This window comes from Zootermopsis nevadensis, unplaced genomic scaffold (assembly GCF_977971745.1).
Source record: "Zootermopsis nevadensis isolate Lab colony 2312 unplaced genomic scaffold, Znev_1.0 Znev_ptg000012l, whole genome shotgun sequence".
Lineage (NCBI taxonomy): Eukaryota > Metazoa > Arthropoda > Insecta > Blattodea > Termopsidae > Zootermopsis > Zootermopsis nevadensis.
In genome coordinates, this window is record NW_028259144.1 from 11,734,178 (window position 1) to 11,748,926 (window position 14,749).

General features: G+C 35.0%; 2 protein-coding genes across 3 annotated transcripts in view; both read left to right on the top strand.

Annotated features, from left to right (window-relative positions):
• Dip-B (Dipeptidase B) overlaps nucleotides 1-14,248 on the top strand; it is a 51,804-nt gene extending 37,556 nt beyond the window's left edge. For both annotated transcript variants that reach the window (XM_022060947.2, XM_022060945.2), the window contains exons 10-12: nucleotides 8,211-8,337; nucleotides 11,996-12,108; nucleotides 13,165-14,248. In XM_022060947.2, coding sequence (XP_021916639.2) covers nucleotides 8,211-8,337; nucleotides 11,996-12,108; nucleotides 13,165-13,299 — 375 coding nt within the window. In that variant the 3' untranslated portion in view covers nucleotides 13,300-14,248. The remainder of the gene's footprint in view (nucleotides 1-8,210; nucleotides 8,338-11,995; nucleotides 12,109-13,164) is intronic.
• Nucleotides 3-8,204, top strand: LOC147873988 (uncharacterized). The gene has a single exon (XM_087347895.1). It carries the CDS (start codon nucleotides 2,570-2,572, stop codon nucleotides 3,890-3,892), a length of 1,323 nt encoding a protein of 440 aa, XP_087204021.1. The 5' UTR covers nucleotides 3-2,569; the 3' UTR covers nucleotides 3,893-8,204.
• Nucleotides 14,249-14,749: the final 501 nt, after the last annotated feature.

Here is a 14,749-nt window from a genome sequence, read left to right on the forward strand (position 1 = left end):
GTTGTCTGACCATATAATTTCAAAAATTGTCATTTTAGTGATGATGGTGATTTTGGTGGCACAAGTGCTTAGTAAATGTTTGTGATGTAGGCAGACTGGTAGGCAAGTGATGTGTGCATGCATAACCCCCCTGCTCCTGAGTGGAGAATGTTGGTCTTAATGATATTTTTTGCACATCTTTGTTGCTTTCCACTGTTCTTAATATTATTTTTCATTTATTTGCTTTGTCATTACTGACATTTTATTACTTTCAGTGTTATGAGTAAAGTTTACATCAAATAAAAAAACAAGCTTGATATTTTTAGTCTGCTAGTAGTGTAGCATATGACTTCCCAGGCCTCATACATCACAGGGACTTAACAACTCTCACATACAGTAGTAGTAGAAGTGACAGCAGCCACATCATGATCATCATCATCATTCTGTATTCATATAATTCAGTTATCATTAAATATTGACATGTACTTTTGTTTGTGCTATCAGTGGCAGCTGTTATAATGTAACCCAGCAGTATCATTAATGTTAAAATTATGTGTCAATATAATAATAATCACCTGAAGATTGCAATAGAACCGTCTCCTTAAATGACGTATACAGTAGACTCCTATTTATCTTTGTGTGGATGATCCAGTTGCAGACACATGTGAACAAGACTTTTGACATATTTTGACTCTGTGCTACCCTGTTCAGGATTTTAGTTTCTGAAATGTATACAGAAGATATGGTTAAGCAATACATTTTATTTTGGTGCTTCTAGTTAGTATGGGTGGTTGGGTAGGAAGGTTTGTTGCAGTGGTCATGATTGCAGAGAGAGGGAATGCTTCAAGTGTGCTTGGTCTTTTTTTTAAATTATTGGTGTTTCACAGTCAATCCTGTTGTGTTGTACTTTGTGTCTGGTGAAAATGTTAGTTAACACTTGTGGATCTAAATAAAGTGGCTGAAAATCATAAGAAAACTGTACTAACAGTAAAACTGTACTGTCAAGTTAATTTCTAATGAAGATTGTCACTGGACATGTATTCCGCATGTCATTAGACAATATCAGAAGATTTACTGAATGCCCATGTAGGACAGATTGTAAATAATCAGGAATGTTAAAAAAACAGTAAAACAGAATCTGAAGTTAACTTAAAAATGTGAGAACAGAGTATTGGCCACAGAATTAGCCAAGATCTACTGATTGAGTAATTGTATCCATGAAGCTATGCTACTGGGCTGACCTTTACAGAGCTCTTGCAATAGAAGGTGACAGACAGAAGGAATAATGGAAAAATAATGGTGTTGGATGTTAAGTATGTCATATCTGGGCCAAAGTCCATGTATACAGTAAGACGAGTTTGATCATGAAGGAAACTTCTTCCAGGTCTAGAAGGAGATGATTTGCAAGGTTTTTCCTAATGAAATCAGCAAATCTGAAATTCTTGACATGTCATGTGCTGTGAGAAGTTTCTAAAACATTAATGAAGAAACAAAGAATGGCTACAGAGTGATATGCTTGACGGACATTGTTAGTGCTGCCTCAAAATAAAAGCATGAAGACGCGGGTAAGGAGGATGAGAGCAAAATTCATACTGTTTTGTGGAGGAGTCTATGAACAGTTCACAAAACAAGTGACCACTTCAAACTCTTTCTCAAATTAAATGTCAGTTGTATAAAATTATAAAGTTGTGAATTTCCAAAATATTTTGGATTATCTGTGTTTTTATTTGTTTGTCTTCTCCCCCTCATTAGTTACTGTGTATTAAACCTGGCAGTATACATTGTCGTAATTGCAATACAGTATAATGAATCAATCTCTGTCACAGGCTTGCATAGAATCACTGTTTGGTATGATACAGGTATTACAAATTTCAATATCTCTGTCTTTATATGGGAGACTCTTACACAGTTCATTAATTTCTTCTGTAGAGTTGTGTGAAATCTGTTGGTGAAATTTTGTAATTCTGCCTTTACTTCTTTATTATTTTCATAATTAAAAGGATGTACTATATGTCTCATAATTTTGGTTGATATTCAGTCCTTTTGTATAACATTTTATCGGTTTTGTGATAACGGGTAAACAAAACTCAACTGACTTTTCCACACATTAGCTACTGTACAATACAGAGATAGAAGGGTCATGATTCAGTATTGCCAAGAAAAACCAATGAAATATTATTTTTATTAAAGCAGGATCATGGTAGGAAGTCAGCCAACATAGGGAGCTGGTCGTTATGCCAGACCAGATTTGAAAGGTTCTAATTTGTTAACTTCATCATAGATGTCAGTGGCTGACAGTTCTATTAAAAGCTGGCATGTTATAAGACAAGCAAAGATATTGTATTGGTAAGTTCAAGAGTAAGAAAAGAAAAAAAAAATAAAAGAATGCTCATTATTATGGCAAGTATGATAGAGGTTTCTCTATGTACAGGAGACTCACAAAATATCTCTCTTTCCAATTCTGCTAGACATGTTTCAATATGTACACTAAAATTCTAACAAAATCTACCAGATATATTCTTTGCTGTGTCATGTTACAAAAATGCATTGCAGGGTGTGTTGTTACATAGTATAGGCCGTTTGCTGGGACATGAGCTATGGCCTTGAGATGTGCAGTGCATTTCCACCTCGAACAGTGGATGGGGTGAACTCAGAGCTCAGTTACAAGGCAGACTCGACCGAGTTCACTTCGTGTGGTAAATTCCATTTCAAAAACATTGACCCATTTTTAATAGGCATTTCATATTCATCGCTGTTGTTTTTACTCAGCACGAACAGAATGCAAAGCGTGGGCAGAGGTGTAAAGAAAATAGGGGGACGTAAAGTAATACACAGCCAAAGTAGAGAAATGGTGATAAGTGTTTACAGTTTTATGAAGAAAGAAGCGGACAGCGGCAATGTGATTAACGTTAATCAAATACAAAATCGTGTTTCTGAAGCTACTGGTGTGTCCATAAGTACTCTGAAAGAGTACGAACATAATAAACGAGTGGGAAAAGAATTCAGCACACCTCACAAGAAACGGCCAAGAAGGAAAATTAAAACAGATGTAGATGATTTTGACAAGTGTGTAATTCGAAGAACGATTAACGAATTTTACACTACACAAGGCGAGCGTCCTACTTTAAAATCGTTGTTGGCAGTAATTAAGAAAAAGATTAACTTCAGTGGCGGGAAGTGGGCTCTTTGGAAAATAATTAAAGATTTAGGCTTCAGGTGGAGGACATCGGAAAGTAATAGGAAAGTTCTCATCAAAAAGGATGATATTCGTGCAGCAAGACTGTCTTATTTGAGAAATATAAGTCGTTACAGAAATGAGGGGCGACCTATCATCTACATGGACGAAACGTACATTCACTCCTCACACACAAAAGGACATGCCTGGGGTGATGGTACAAATGCAGGTCTACTTGCACCCGTCTCCAAAGGACAGCAAGTCATCATCGTACATGCTGGCAATGAAAATGGCTTCATTCCAAATGCTTTGTTAATGTTTAAATCGGGGACAAAATCTGGAGATAATTATCATGATATGAATTTTGACAACTATGAAAGATGGCTCAAAACGAAGTTAATTCCAAACCTTCCACCAAATTCGGTATTAGTAGTGGACAATGCAGCTTACCATAACGTACAACTTAATCCGGCTCCAACTTCTTCATCTCGAAAAAGTGCTATGATCGACTGGCTTTCAGATCGTAGCATTCCTTTCAGTGACGGAATGTGTAAGCCCGAATTGTATTCTCTAATTAAACTGCGTAAGCCACGATTCAAAACATTCAAAATTGATACTCTACTGTCTGAACATGGCCACTCTGTCCTTCGCTTGCCGCCATATCACCCAGATCTGAATCCAATTGAACTGATATGGGGATTGGTCAAAGAATATGTCACCAGAAAGATGATGCTATGAAACTAGCTGAGGAAAAGTTTAGTAGCATCACAAAGGAAGAATGGACCTCGAGGTGCAACAAATCCCATCAGTGCGAACAGAATTACTTGCGGTTGGAATCTGTTCTTGACGACATTTCGGAACAAATTACAGTTAATTTACAAGATGGCAGTGATACCAACAGTTGTAGCAGTAGTGAGGAAAACGAGAGGGAGGAAGAAGATGCAGAAGAAGATGATGGGGAATTAAGTGGAATAGGAGCTTTGTAAAATATCTTCAGCCGCTGTAAGTAATTCAGTCTGCACTGATGTTTTTGTGTTCAGTAGTACAGAGAAAGCTGTTCTCCTCCATTCCCCACTATCACTAGGAGACAGCGTCAGTACCCTCCCTCACGCGCATTCCACAGCTCGTGTCTGAGCGAATGACTAATAGCTGGCTAGTGCGCATATTAAAACAACAAGCTACTCAGTGTTCAAGTGTTTTAACACATTGAGGATTGTCACCACATCCTTATATCCTGTGCATGTTCCTGTCTACCCAGTTTCACAATATTGTGTTCTGGTACACTTCAGGTTCCTATAATGTCTTCATTATTGTCAGTGATGTTTGCTATGGACTGTCTTAGTAATACGAGAATTCAAACCTGGATGGGATGTAGGAGTAGAAATATGAAAATTAAAATGAAGCCAAGCCACTACTATATAAGATGAAACTAGCTAGAATACCAATTCTTGACCTGGGGTTTTCTTAACATAAACTTTACTGAAATATAAAAATTCTTTATTTTTATTTTGTGTATCTTTAATAAATGCTGCTCAGGAGTCAGTTGGTGGGTTCTTATGAACACAGTAATGAACCTTTCATGTTTCATAAAAAATTAGCAATTTTTTAACTGGCTAGGTAATTATTAGCTTCTCAAAACAGACTGCTTTATGGATAAAGGTAGTTTATAAACTTCATAAACAATGTAAGCAGTCTAACCTCTTAATTGGCATATGAAAGTTTGTACACTGCATTAAACAAGCATTGAATTGTTGTTTATCATTCATTTCATATTCCAAAAATGAAAACATGTGGCATTACAAATCTTTTATATTGTTTACAGTGGCATCACATAGTGATAAGGCTTTTAAATACCAAATATATCATTTTGTTCATCAAACTATATACTGTTGGCTAGTGATAAAAGAGCAGTGGATGTAGTACAGCAACCACCAAAAGGTTAGGAAGCAAATAGAAAGGTATTTAGGACATATGAGAATAATTAAGATGATTACAGTTTGCTACATTTAAGTTTACGTGTTCAGTGTTCACACCACAAATATCTAGGTGATATTGAAGTTCTTTCCATGTTTGCTCGCCAGTCAGAGTTCTTGCCTTGTCACACAAGCTTTGATTGACTCCATCAAAGGTCATTTCCCCTGAAACTGTTTGGAACTGATGCTGATCTGTAGTCACAGATTATATTTTGTGAAACCGAAGAATACGTTGACCTTTTGGTTGCTGTGACACCATTTTACTCTTCTGGATATGCCAGCATTGCAACATTGAAACCATTCATGCCCCACACTTTGTGGAGCCATTTGTACTGGATACTCTCATTGTTACTGTGCTTCACTGTTGCTCAGTTTTACAAAGGAAAAGTGAGTTGTGTGAGCTAGGACTCTTTATCAGCAGGATACAGGTTATTGTGTGATAGACATCAGAAGGTAGAAGCAAGGGATATGGAGATAACAATAGAGAAAATTGGCATCAAAATCACATAACATCTAGCTGGGATATCAATACAGATATTTATTAAAATTAAGATATGTTGTTTTGATGAGGAAGTACATACTGTTACAAGCACGTAAGGTCTGGATGTTAACTGTGTTTGTTGAATGACAGAAGTGTCTATATTGACTGTTTACAACTAACTGTGTATGTTGAAAGCTTGCCACTGACTCAGTACTTTGAATGTTCACCACCAACTGCGTCTTTGGATATTTACCACCGACTGTTGACTTTGAATGTTCACCATCAACTGTGTCTTCAGAATTGAAGTCAGTTTACCACTTCCAAAAATGTACCAATTTTCCCTCTCTTGTCAAAACATGAATTTTGTAACTTCATTGGTTCTTTTTCCTGCTTTGATTCTGGATTGGTGGACTAATTTAAATTAAAAGTCAAAATTATCTTCCTGTGATTGGCTGGCTTCAACTCCTGAGCTTAAACTTATCAATTAATTTGCATAGTGATTCAAGGTCACTTAGGCCAACTTTTACTGGTCTGACCTCTTCAGAGTGAAGTAACTGCAATGGCCTTTTGAAGTACAGGTAGTCCTTGATTTGCGCCGATTCAGAATAACGACGATTTTGAAACCAGAAAGTCAAAAAGTGAAAGAAATATATTTTACTATTATTCATAACGTTTTACAATGTTACTAAACTGTAATTCTTACATCGCTGATTTTGAATAAAAATTATAAATACAGTCACCCCTGCAGTTACGTATTTTTCGTTTACGCGAATTCGCTCCAATGAATTGGTAAAAGCTTTAAGGTTTACATGCGTCATGTTTGTGTTTTATGATTAAAATATATAATAAAATTCAGGTCAATACACAAACTTTATTTAGATGTTAAAATTTAAAACTTAAATGTTAAAGTTTAAATTTGCGCCATTCATCACTATAACGATGTTACAATAGAGCGCTTTCATTCACTTCACTACATGTTTCGATGCAAAGCATCATCTTCAGGTGTTGTCTTTTAAAACTACTTTATATTAAAATGCATGTTTTTCAATATATTCGTCCTTTTTGTTCATTATTGTAGCATGTGTTCCGCTGATCCTGCCGTTTTACGCATCTTATGTTTGTTTTGATTATTCATAAGTCGTGTTGTGTGGTGTTTCTACGTCTGCTCAGGTTGACTGTTGAGTCCACGAACAGACAGTTAACCTGAGCAGAGTCCACGAACAGACAGTCAACCTGAGCAGACGTAGAAACACCACACAACACGACTTATGAATAATCAAAACAAACATAAGATGCGTAAAACGGCAGGATCAGCGGAACACATGCTACAATAATGAACAAAAAGGACGAATATATTGAAAAACATGCATTTTAATATAAAGTAGTTTTAAAAGACAACACCTGAAGATGATGCTTTGCATCGAAACATGTAGTGAAGTGAATGAAAGCGCTCTATTGTAACATCGTTATAGTGATGAATGGCGCAAATTTAAACTTTAAATTTTAACATTTAAGTTTTAAATTTTAACATCTAAATAAAGTTTGTGTATTGACCTGAATTTTATTATATATTTTAATGGTAAAAGCTGTTTGTGAAAGGCAAACTTTTGCATATGCGAGTTTGCTCTTATGCATTTTCATTCCTGGCGCTTTAAACTTTCAAAGGACTAATTTAATTTCTGCAGAGGTAAAGGGGTTGGTTTTACTACGCGGTTTTCTATAGGTCGGCGTCTTACATGAATGCAACTATCGAATAACAGTAGAGATGACTGTACACATCAGTCACATGAAAGAATCTGAGTCAATCGCGGGGACAAACGAATCGCCGATTGTAAGTGTATAAAATATATTTTTTTAAATTCCCTTTATTTTATTTACATTATTTCAGAGCTTTAAATGCAGTGCCATAATATTACTCGTCAATGTTTGTGTGCTGGGAACAAATGTCATTGCCTTCTCATTGATTTACATTATAAAAGAGTTTCAATTTACGCCAGTTCGTCCAGGAACGCATCCCCGACGTAAATCGAGGGCAACCTGTACTAATTTTAAAGAAGTTTTTAATTACTTGAGTATGTATGTTCTTAGATCTCAGGTGACCAGTTGATAGTGGTTGAAATCCGATAATGTCTGCCTGCGACCCTTACAAACAATTTCTTTGACAATGGGGGAAGGGTTTATGTAATAATTGGGATCCAAAACAATAAAATCCTAACTTCAACCTTGATGGGTACTAAATTCTGAGTTCATCCTCAGTACCTGATGATTAAAACCAACAGGAAGTTAACCTCCATATGTAACATTGAACTTGGGGTGTTTCTGTGCATATATCAAGTTATTTCATGGTTTTAACTGCTTTGATTTATTAAATATAGCAAATCATAACCATTTTAATCATTCTGAGACACTGTATTAAAAATAGGTACGTATATGTGAAGAAGTTACTGGGGATTGACATATTGACATTGATTCTGAACTGGATACAAATAAATTAACTGTTTTTAATACTGACATTTATTTTTAAAAATAACATTTTGCCAAGGGTAGGGCATACAAGTAGAAGGTCTTTAATGCTTTGGGTTTTTTTTAAATGTATATATAGATTGTGATGGATAATGGACCAGCAAAGAAATCTTCGCATGCACAGGAGCTGCAGGCTGCTGGTGAAGAGCTAGGTGACATGCTGGAGATAAGCTCTATTCGTAAGGAAGACATTGCATTCCACAGAGGTGAGTTAATTCAGTTTAACATTATATTTTCCAGTTTGAGTGCTTGTAATGATTTGTGTCACTATGTGTGTGTGAGAGAGAGGGATACATTTGAAAATCACCAACACTAAAGCTTGCCATTTTACATGAGTCATTCAGTCTGGTTTTAGTCCTCATACCATAGATCCTGAGGTACATCTTTTCCATAACCTTTGATTTTCCATGTGACCACTTTAAGGGTTTTCGTCAAATTTTTGTATACACTTATATTTTCCCAATGTCGCAACTTGGTTTAATTTTATTATCCTTGCTATGTAGTCCAAGTTTGTCCTCAAATAGTTGCAAATTATGTTTTTTTCCTCTCAGGATAGGACCACATTTCTCAGCCATACAGAGAACAACTGTTGAACTGATCTGAATTAGAGTCTTATCTTAAGCTTTTCTCGTATTTATGGATAGTAATATCAGTAGAGAATATTTGCTTTGGAAATAAATTCATGCAACTGCATTAACCCACTCTAGAACATTCTTGGAAGGAAGAAAATGTCTTACCCAGTAATCAACTGATAAAAATGAGGTCTCATTCAGTTTGTTCTAGCAGTGCTGGCATGCTGATTTATTTCAAAACAGTGTAGGCAGTGATGTTGACTCGGGTATGTTTACAGCATGCAAGTGTATGAAAGTGGGTTAATGAATGGGAAGATATCAGGAAGAATGGGATTGCATGTTAAAGGACCTTTGAAATGTTTTAAGAAAGAATAAGGTGAAAATCCCCCTTTGCATAAGCAACACATCATTTTGGATTAAAGTCTTATGGAGGTAAAGTTTCGTGCATTCTAGACATTGTCATTGACAGAACTTACTAATCTCTACATTCTTGCATTTAAACAGAGGCTTAGGATTGCAGATTAATACATTAGTGGAACTAGAAGCAAAACTTTACCACTGATGAGCTTTCTAGGCAATTGAGTCTGGATCAGAAACAAAGGAAACCCTAGAATAAAAAAAAATAGATTAGTCCTTCTCTTGTTGGGATTAGGAGCAACATGTTGTTTCCTGCAGTTTTTAGTAAACAGTTGTGCTGACACCTCCTCACTTTCACCCCCCCCCCCCTTTCTCTCACTCACTCACTCAGGGATGGGGCCATTATCAGCTAGGTAATGGTAAACCTGAGTAAGGTGATGTTTAAGTGGGTACTGGCTAACTGTTAGTGCTGCATTTTAAATAAACCAGTAATTATTATTAAAATTTATAAACTAATAAACTTGAATTACTTTTTTTCTTCGTCTTTCTTTCTTTCTTTCTGACTGTTCCTTGGATAAGATGAATAGTAACTGGAAACTGATTATTCACGCAGCAGCACGGAAGGGCGATACCTGTCTACCAGGACCAAGTTGCAAGTGTTTTAAGCATCACCAACACTAAGAAAAGCATTCTTTTTTTTAATGACACATTTTAGTATGTTTAAATCTGCAGGTTCTAATTGTTCAGCCAGATTGGAACTTGGTCTGCTTTTTGGTCGAACAACTAGTTCAAGTGAGAGCAATGCTCTTCTATTGGCTAGCCACATTTGGGCAGAAACAGGGTATGAGGGTAAAATACAACTTTCTGGAAACATCTAAGATTCCAAACATTTTATGGCAGGGTGTGAGGTAAACCAAAACACCCTCAATGGAAATTTCCACCAAAGTTGGGTTGCCAACCCATGTTCTTTGTGAAATATAAATTTTAAAACTGATCTTCATAACCAAGATTATATCTTACAGAAACAAGCCGGGGCATGGTACACGGACTTGTCCGGCTACACAGTGAATCAGTAGAGAAGAAATAACGTTTAAAATGTATGTTCATGTATTTAGGTGATAACTGTGGAGAGTAATACTCTTACACTGCAGTTTGCTCATTTGTTTTGTAATAAGAAGTAGGTAAGCGTCAGTGAACAAAAATTATGTTGAAAAGATAGGTTTATGTTTTTCATTGCCTGCAGTGTATTGCTATGCAAATAGTAATACTTGCATAGTATATGTTAGCTATGGTGTATTTTTTATTTCAGCCAGGAGGATTCAGAATTCAGGATTTGCAAAGAACGCATCTTCAACAAACACCTCTTGTTGATTTGCAGTTTCCCTTTTCTATTAATATTCTAAATACCATTAATGATTTACTTTCACATACAGTAAGGCCATTCAGTGAACATAATCATAACTGTTTATGAATAGCATCATGAAATGGTGAAATATATAATTTTGTTAATAACCGTAATTCAGACACTGGCTTGCCACCAGTACCTTTATATTACAAAGAGTGGTTTTCAAACTACTGGTAATGCATTTATTACTGGATTTCAGTTACCCTTTAATTGTTTTAAACCTTTAAAGCCCAGTGGTAACTAACTATATGTCCTACCGGCTCTAACAATCTGTAAATTTAATTTTGTATTTATGGGTTTCTTTTGGTTCTGACAGTAAATAGTGATTATTTCCAAAACAACATCATCAAATTTGCCTTTGCAATGGTGAAGAATTGTGTTTTCTTTTCAGTATGGACTGAATTCTTAAATATTATTTAAATGAGCTTCAGCTACAAAGAATTAATTGGAACACCAAATTGAAATGATATTTCTTATACCTTAAGAATTTCTCTACCATAACTTTCTTATTCCAAAGTAGTTCATGGCTGGGAACAGTAACATAGTTTGACAAAAGAAGTTGGGCTAGTTTTTTTAAATATTTGTATATTTTTTTTAAAAAACAGCTGAGATGTAATAAATATCTTAACTTGAACACCACATGTTATTGTTTTTTTAATTTAGCCATCTCATTAGATTTAAGACTGTTTCATTTTAATGGATGATTTAATATTTTCAGAAAAACCAAGTGGTTGAATGCAATACCATGTGATTCATTGGGGGTGAAATGGCATGTTCTGTTTATTATTATAATAGCACGAAGAGAACTGATCTTAGTATGTCAGTTTCGCATGCAGTGATATCATAGCAGATTAATAATAATGGAGACACTGCCTAGTAATAAAGCTGATAAAACAACATGTCTTGGTGCTAGCCTGTGTGCCAAGTAAGGCATTGCTAGCTACCACTAACATGTTTTTATCACTGTTGGGCAAACTCAGTTCAGGTGTTCAAGGAATTCCATGTATGTTAATTTGTAAATGTGTAGTCGAAAGAATGTTCTGATAGGGTATCCCTTGTATAGAGTGTCAAAATTTTATATCTTTATCTACTTACTATTCCTGAGAGTCTCAATAATCTCTGCAGTTGAAATATGATCATAAAATAACCTAAGAATAAATTAATATTGTCCCATCTGTGTCTAGATTTTGTATGAGGTTTTCCAGCCAAACATTTCTGCAACTTTTGTGTTTGCCCCATGCATTCTGCATGCCTTTCCTTCTTATATTTGCTTTCATTAATATAAAAATATCAGGTGTAGAGTACAAATTATGAAGCATCTCATAAATTCTCTGTTCTTTTGTCTTCTCATAAATGCTGCCTCTACTTTTTCCCTACTCTTCCCTTCCTCATTTGTTCTCTTTATTTTGAATTTTTACTAATGGCATCAACACATAATATACATGTTTGTACCATGTTTGGCTGACTTTCTCTTGTAATTTATAAATTCTTGATTTATACCCCTGAGAGTTATATTTGTTTTGTTTTAAGGGAAAGGAATGGGAGATGATGTATTTCAAGCTAACAACATGCCTTCTGCTCGGACACCGCGTGGACATCAAGGTCCTGCTGGATTTCTGATGCTAGTCTCGGGACTCGATAAGGTAACAGCTGAATATTCATGTTATGTGAAAAGTTTTAATGTTCCTCATTGCATTCATCTGCCACCAAAGAAAACTGTCCTATTCTTATTTAATTGCTTCAACTCATCATTTTTGTATTGCTATACAACTGAATTGATGGAAACATGGCTCTTTGTAAAGATCAGTGCTATTATTAATCTCTAAGATACATGAAACAGAAATTTATGTATGTCAGCGATATTTTAATGTGTCTTTCCTAACTAAAACTTGAAGAATTCTTTTAGCAGGAATATATTTCATTTATTTATCCATTACCAAAACAAATCAGAGGCTGTCAACAATGCTTTCCATATAAAATAAACAAACAAACTATTAAACACTATAAAAAGACACTAGTGCCATAAGCGTTTCAACCTCAAGAGGTCATCGTCAGTGGCAACAGGGGAATTAATTCATTTAATCAAAATGGTTTAAAATTGGTCTAAATATGGTTTAGAAAACAAGTAATGAAGTGGAATATTTTACAAAAGCATATCAAGCAACACTACACTAAAATTATTCATTATTTGTTTTCTAAACCATATTTAGACCAATTTTAAACCATTTTGATTAAATGAATTAATTCCCCTGTTGCCACTGATGATGACCTCTTGAGGGTGAAACGCGTATGGCACTAGCGTCTTTTATAGTGTTAATAGTTTGTTTATTATCTTATTTTATATTCTAATACACTGCTCGGTATGCAAAGGTTTAATGCTTTCCATGATTAAAATAATCATGGTCCAGGTTTTTCTGACATATTTTCAGTTCTTGTAAGAATTAGTGATATTACAAATATGGAATCTTTCTAATTGTAATAGAGATTAAATAATTCAGTAAAAAACTAATCTTGAACTCCACCATAATACAAATCAACATTTACTCATTTGATTAATAATTCGGTCTTTAGCATCCATTATTTAACTAAAGAAACAATAACGGCAAGTAGGTAAATTAATTTGTGTCCTTGGACATAATTTGGCCTGTTAAAACTTGAAATTTAAATCAATATATGTGTTACAACATTTTCTGTTACAGCATGGATCAGAGTCTAAAACACCTTTGAAGTACTCGCACATTGATATAGCTGCCTCTGCTGGGGATCTCCCAAATGATGCTACTGGTGCCCCAATTTTGGCACTTGCTGGACTGTACTTAAAGGACTCTTATTAATTTGGTTTACTTAGTGGTCGAATTTATTAATTTAGTTTATTTAGTGGGCCACTCTTATTTGGCAGGGTTTTTTCTTGAGGCTGTGCATGGGTTCAAAAACATGTTGTACTTGTTCTATTCTTTCTTACCCTCTTGACCATTTCAAATACAGTAGTCGTGCAGCCTTGCCAGCTACAATTCTCCAAGTAGTAGCTGGTGATTATCAAGTCGATGAGGATGCATCTCATCCAAGTGATTTTTATTCTTCAAAATTCTGTTGTGTTGTTAGGTTTGCTCATGGAATTTTAAGTTGCACTTTTAAATTTACTTTGGAACTAGACAAAGTATGTACATTAGGGTAATGATTTATGATGTGAAAGATTGCCAAATATAATTATTTTCTTTTTCTTTTAGTTAATGGGGGTAACAGTGTTATTAAGACTTCAGACATGCAAGGATTCAGTTGTGCAGGGGCACTGTGATAGGATGCAGTTCTACAAGAAATGATTTGATCACCATATGTAACATGAACAGTGGTTTAATTACTCAAAGTCTGGATCCCATAGTAGGAGTATATTGTGATCAGTTTTCCTGACTTAAAATTTTAGTCCAAAACTTTACATTTGTTATGGTTTCTTTCATTACCAGTACCAAATAAATATTTATTTGCTACTTTGAGTGGTATGTTCATTAAATGGAGATCCATACTCCATACTTTTACCAACATAATCTAGTGGTCCAAAGAGTATGCTATTGGAAAGTTATTTATATTTATAATGGGTTATACTTATGTGATGCAGTACTTGTTTTCTTCTTGTATTTTATAAAATGTCTTACAGGAGGCTGTGTAATTTTCCATAGGTTTTAAATCTGGGGCAAAGTGTACTTTTTTATCTTTGTGAAAGGGTTGCCTTCTGCAAAACATGTACTCCAAACTTTGTGATCAACAAATAAAGTAAATAGTTCCTGAGTTTATGCTGCAAAATGAAAGTACCAAGAAGTAAGTGATAAGCTGTCAAAATAGTGTGATAATTTAACCTTTCCTGTGTTGTGAATGAGATAGGCCTACTCCTTGATGAAACAGTTGTCACTTATGGTTAAAATGTTGTGTATACCTCCATTTTTGACAATTCTAACTCATCTATTGATCTCATTTTGCCATCTTACCAATAAAACTGTTTTTAAATCAGTTTTATTCTCTCTTTCTCTCTCAGGATGCAACAAATATGCAAGTTCTGTATGATCTTCTAGAATTTTGTTTTTGTTTAGATTTCTGGTTCAACATTAAGCAGTTTTTATTCGTGAGTGATAATTTTATACTGGGGAGATTAGCACTTCCGTATTTATGAACTTTTTCATACAAGTTTAAAGCGCCGTGCACTGTGGTGTATTGCAATGGAGGTAGTTTAGTGGCCATCTTCAGTACTTCCAGGTAAATGCCAGAATACTAGCACCTTGAAATCCGCCGTAC

Excerpts from the sequence above, each read along its gene's own strand:
- LOC147873988 (XM_087347895.1), top strand. The coding sequence starts at position 2,570 with ATGAGCTATGGCCTTGAGATGTGCAGTGCATTTCCACCTCGAACAGTG.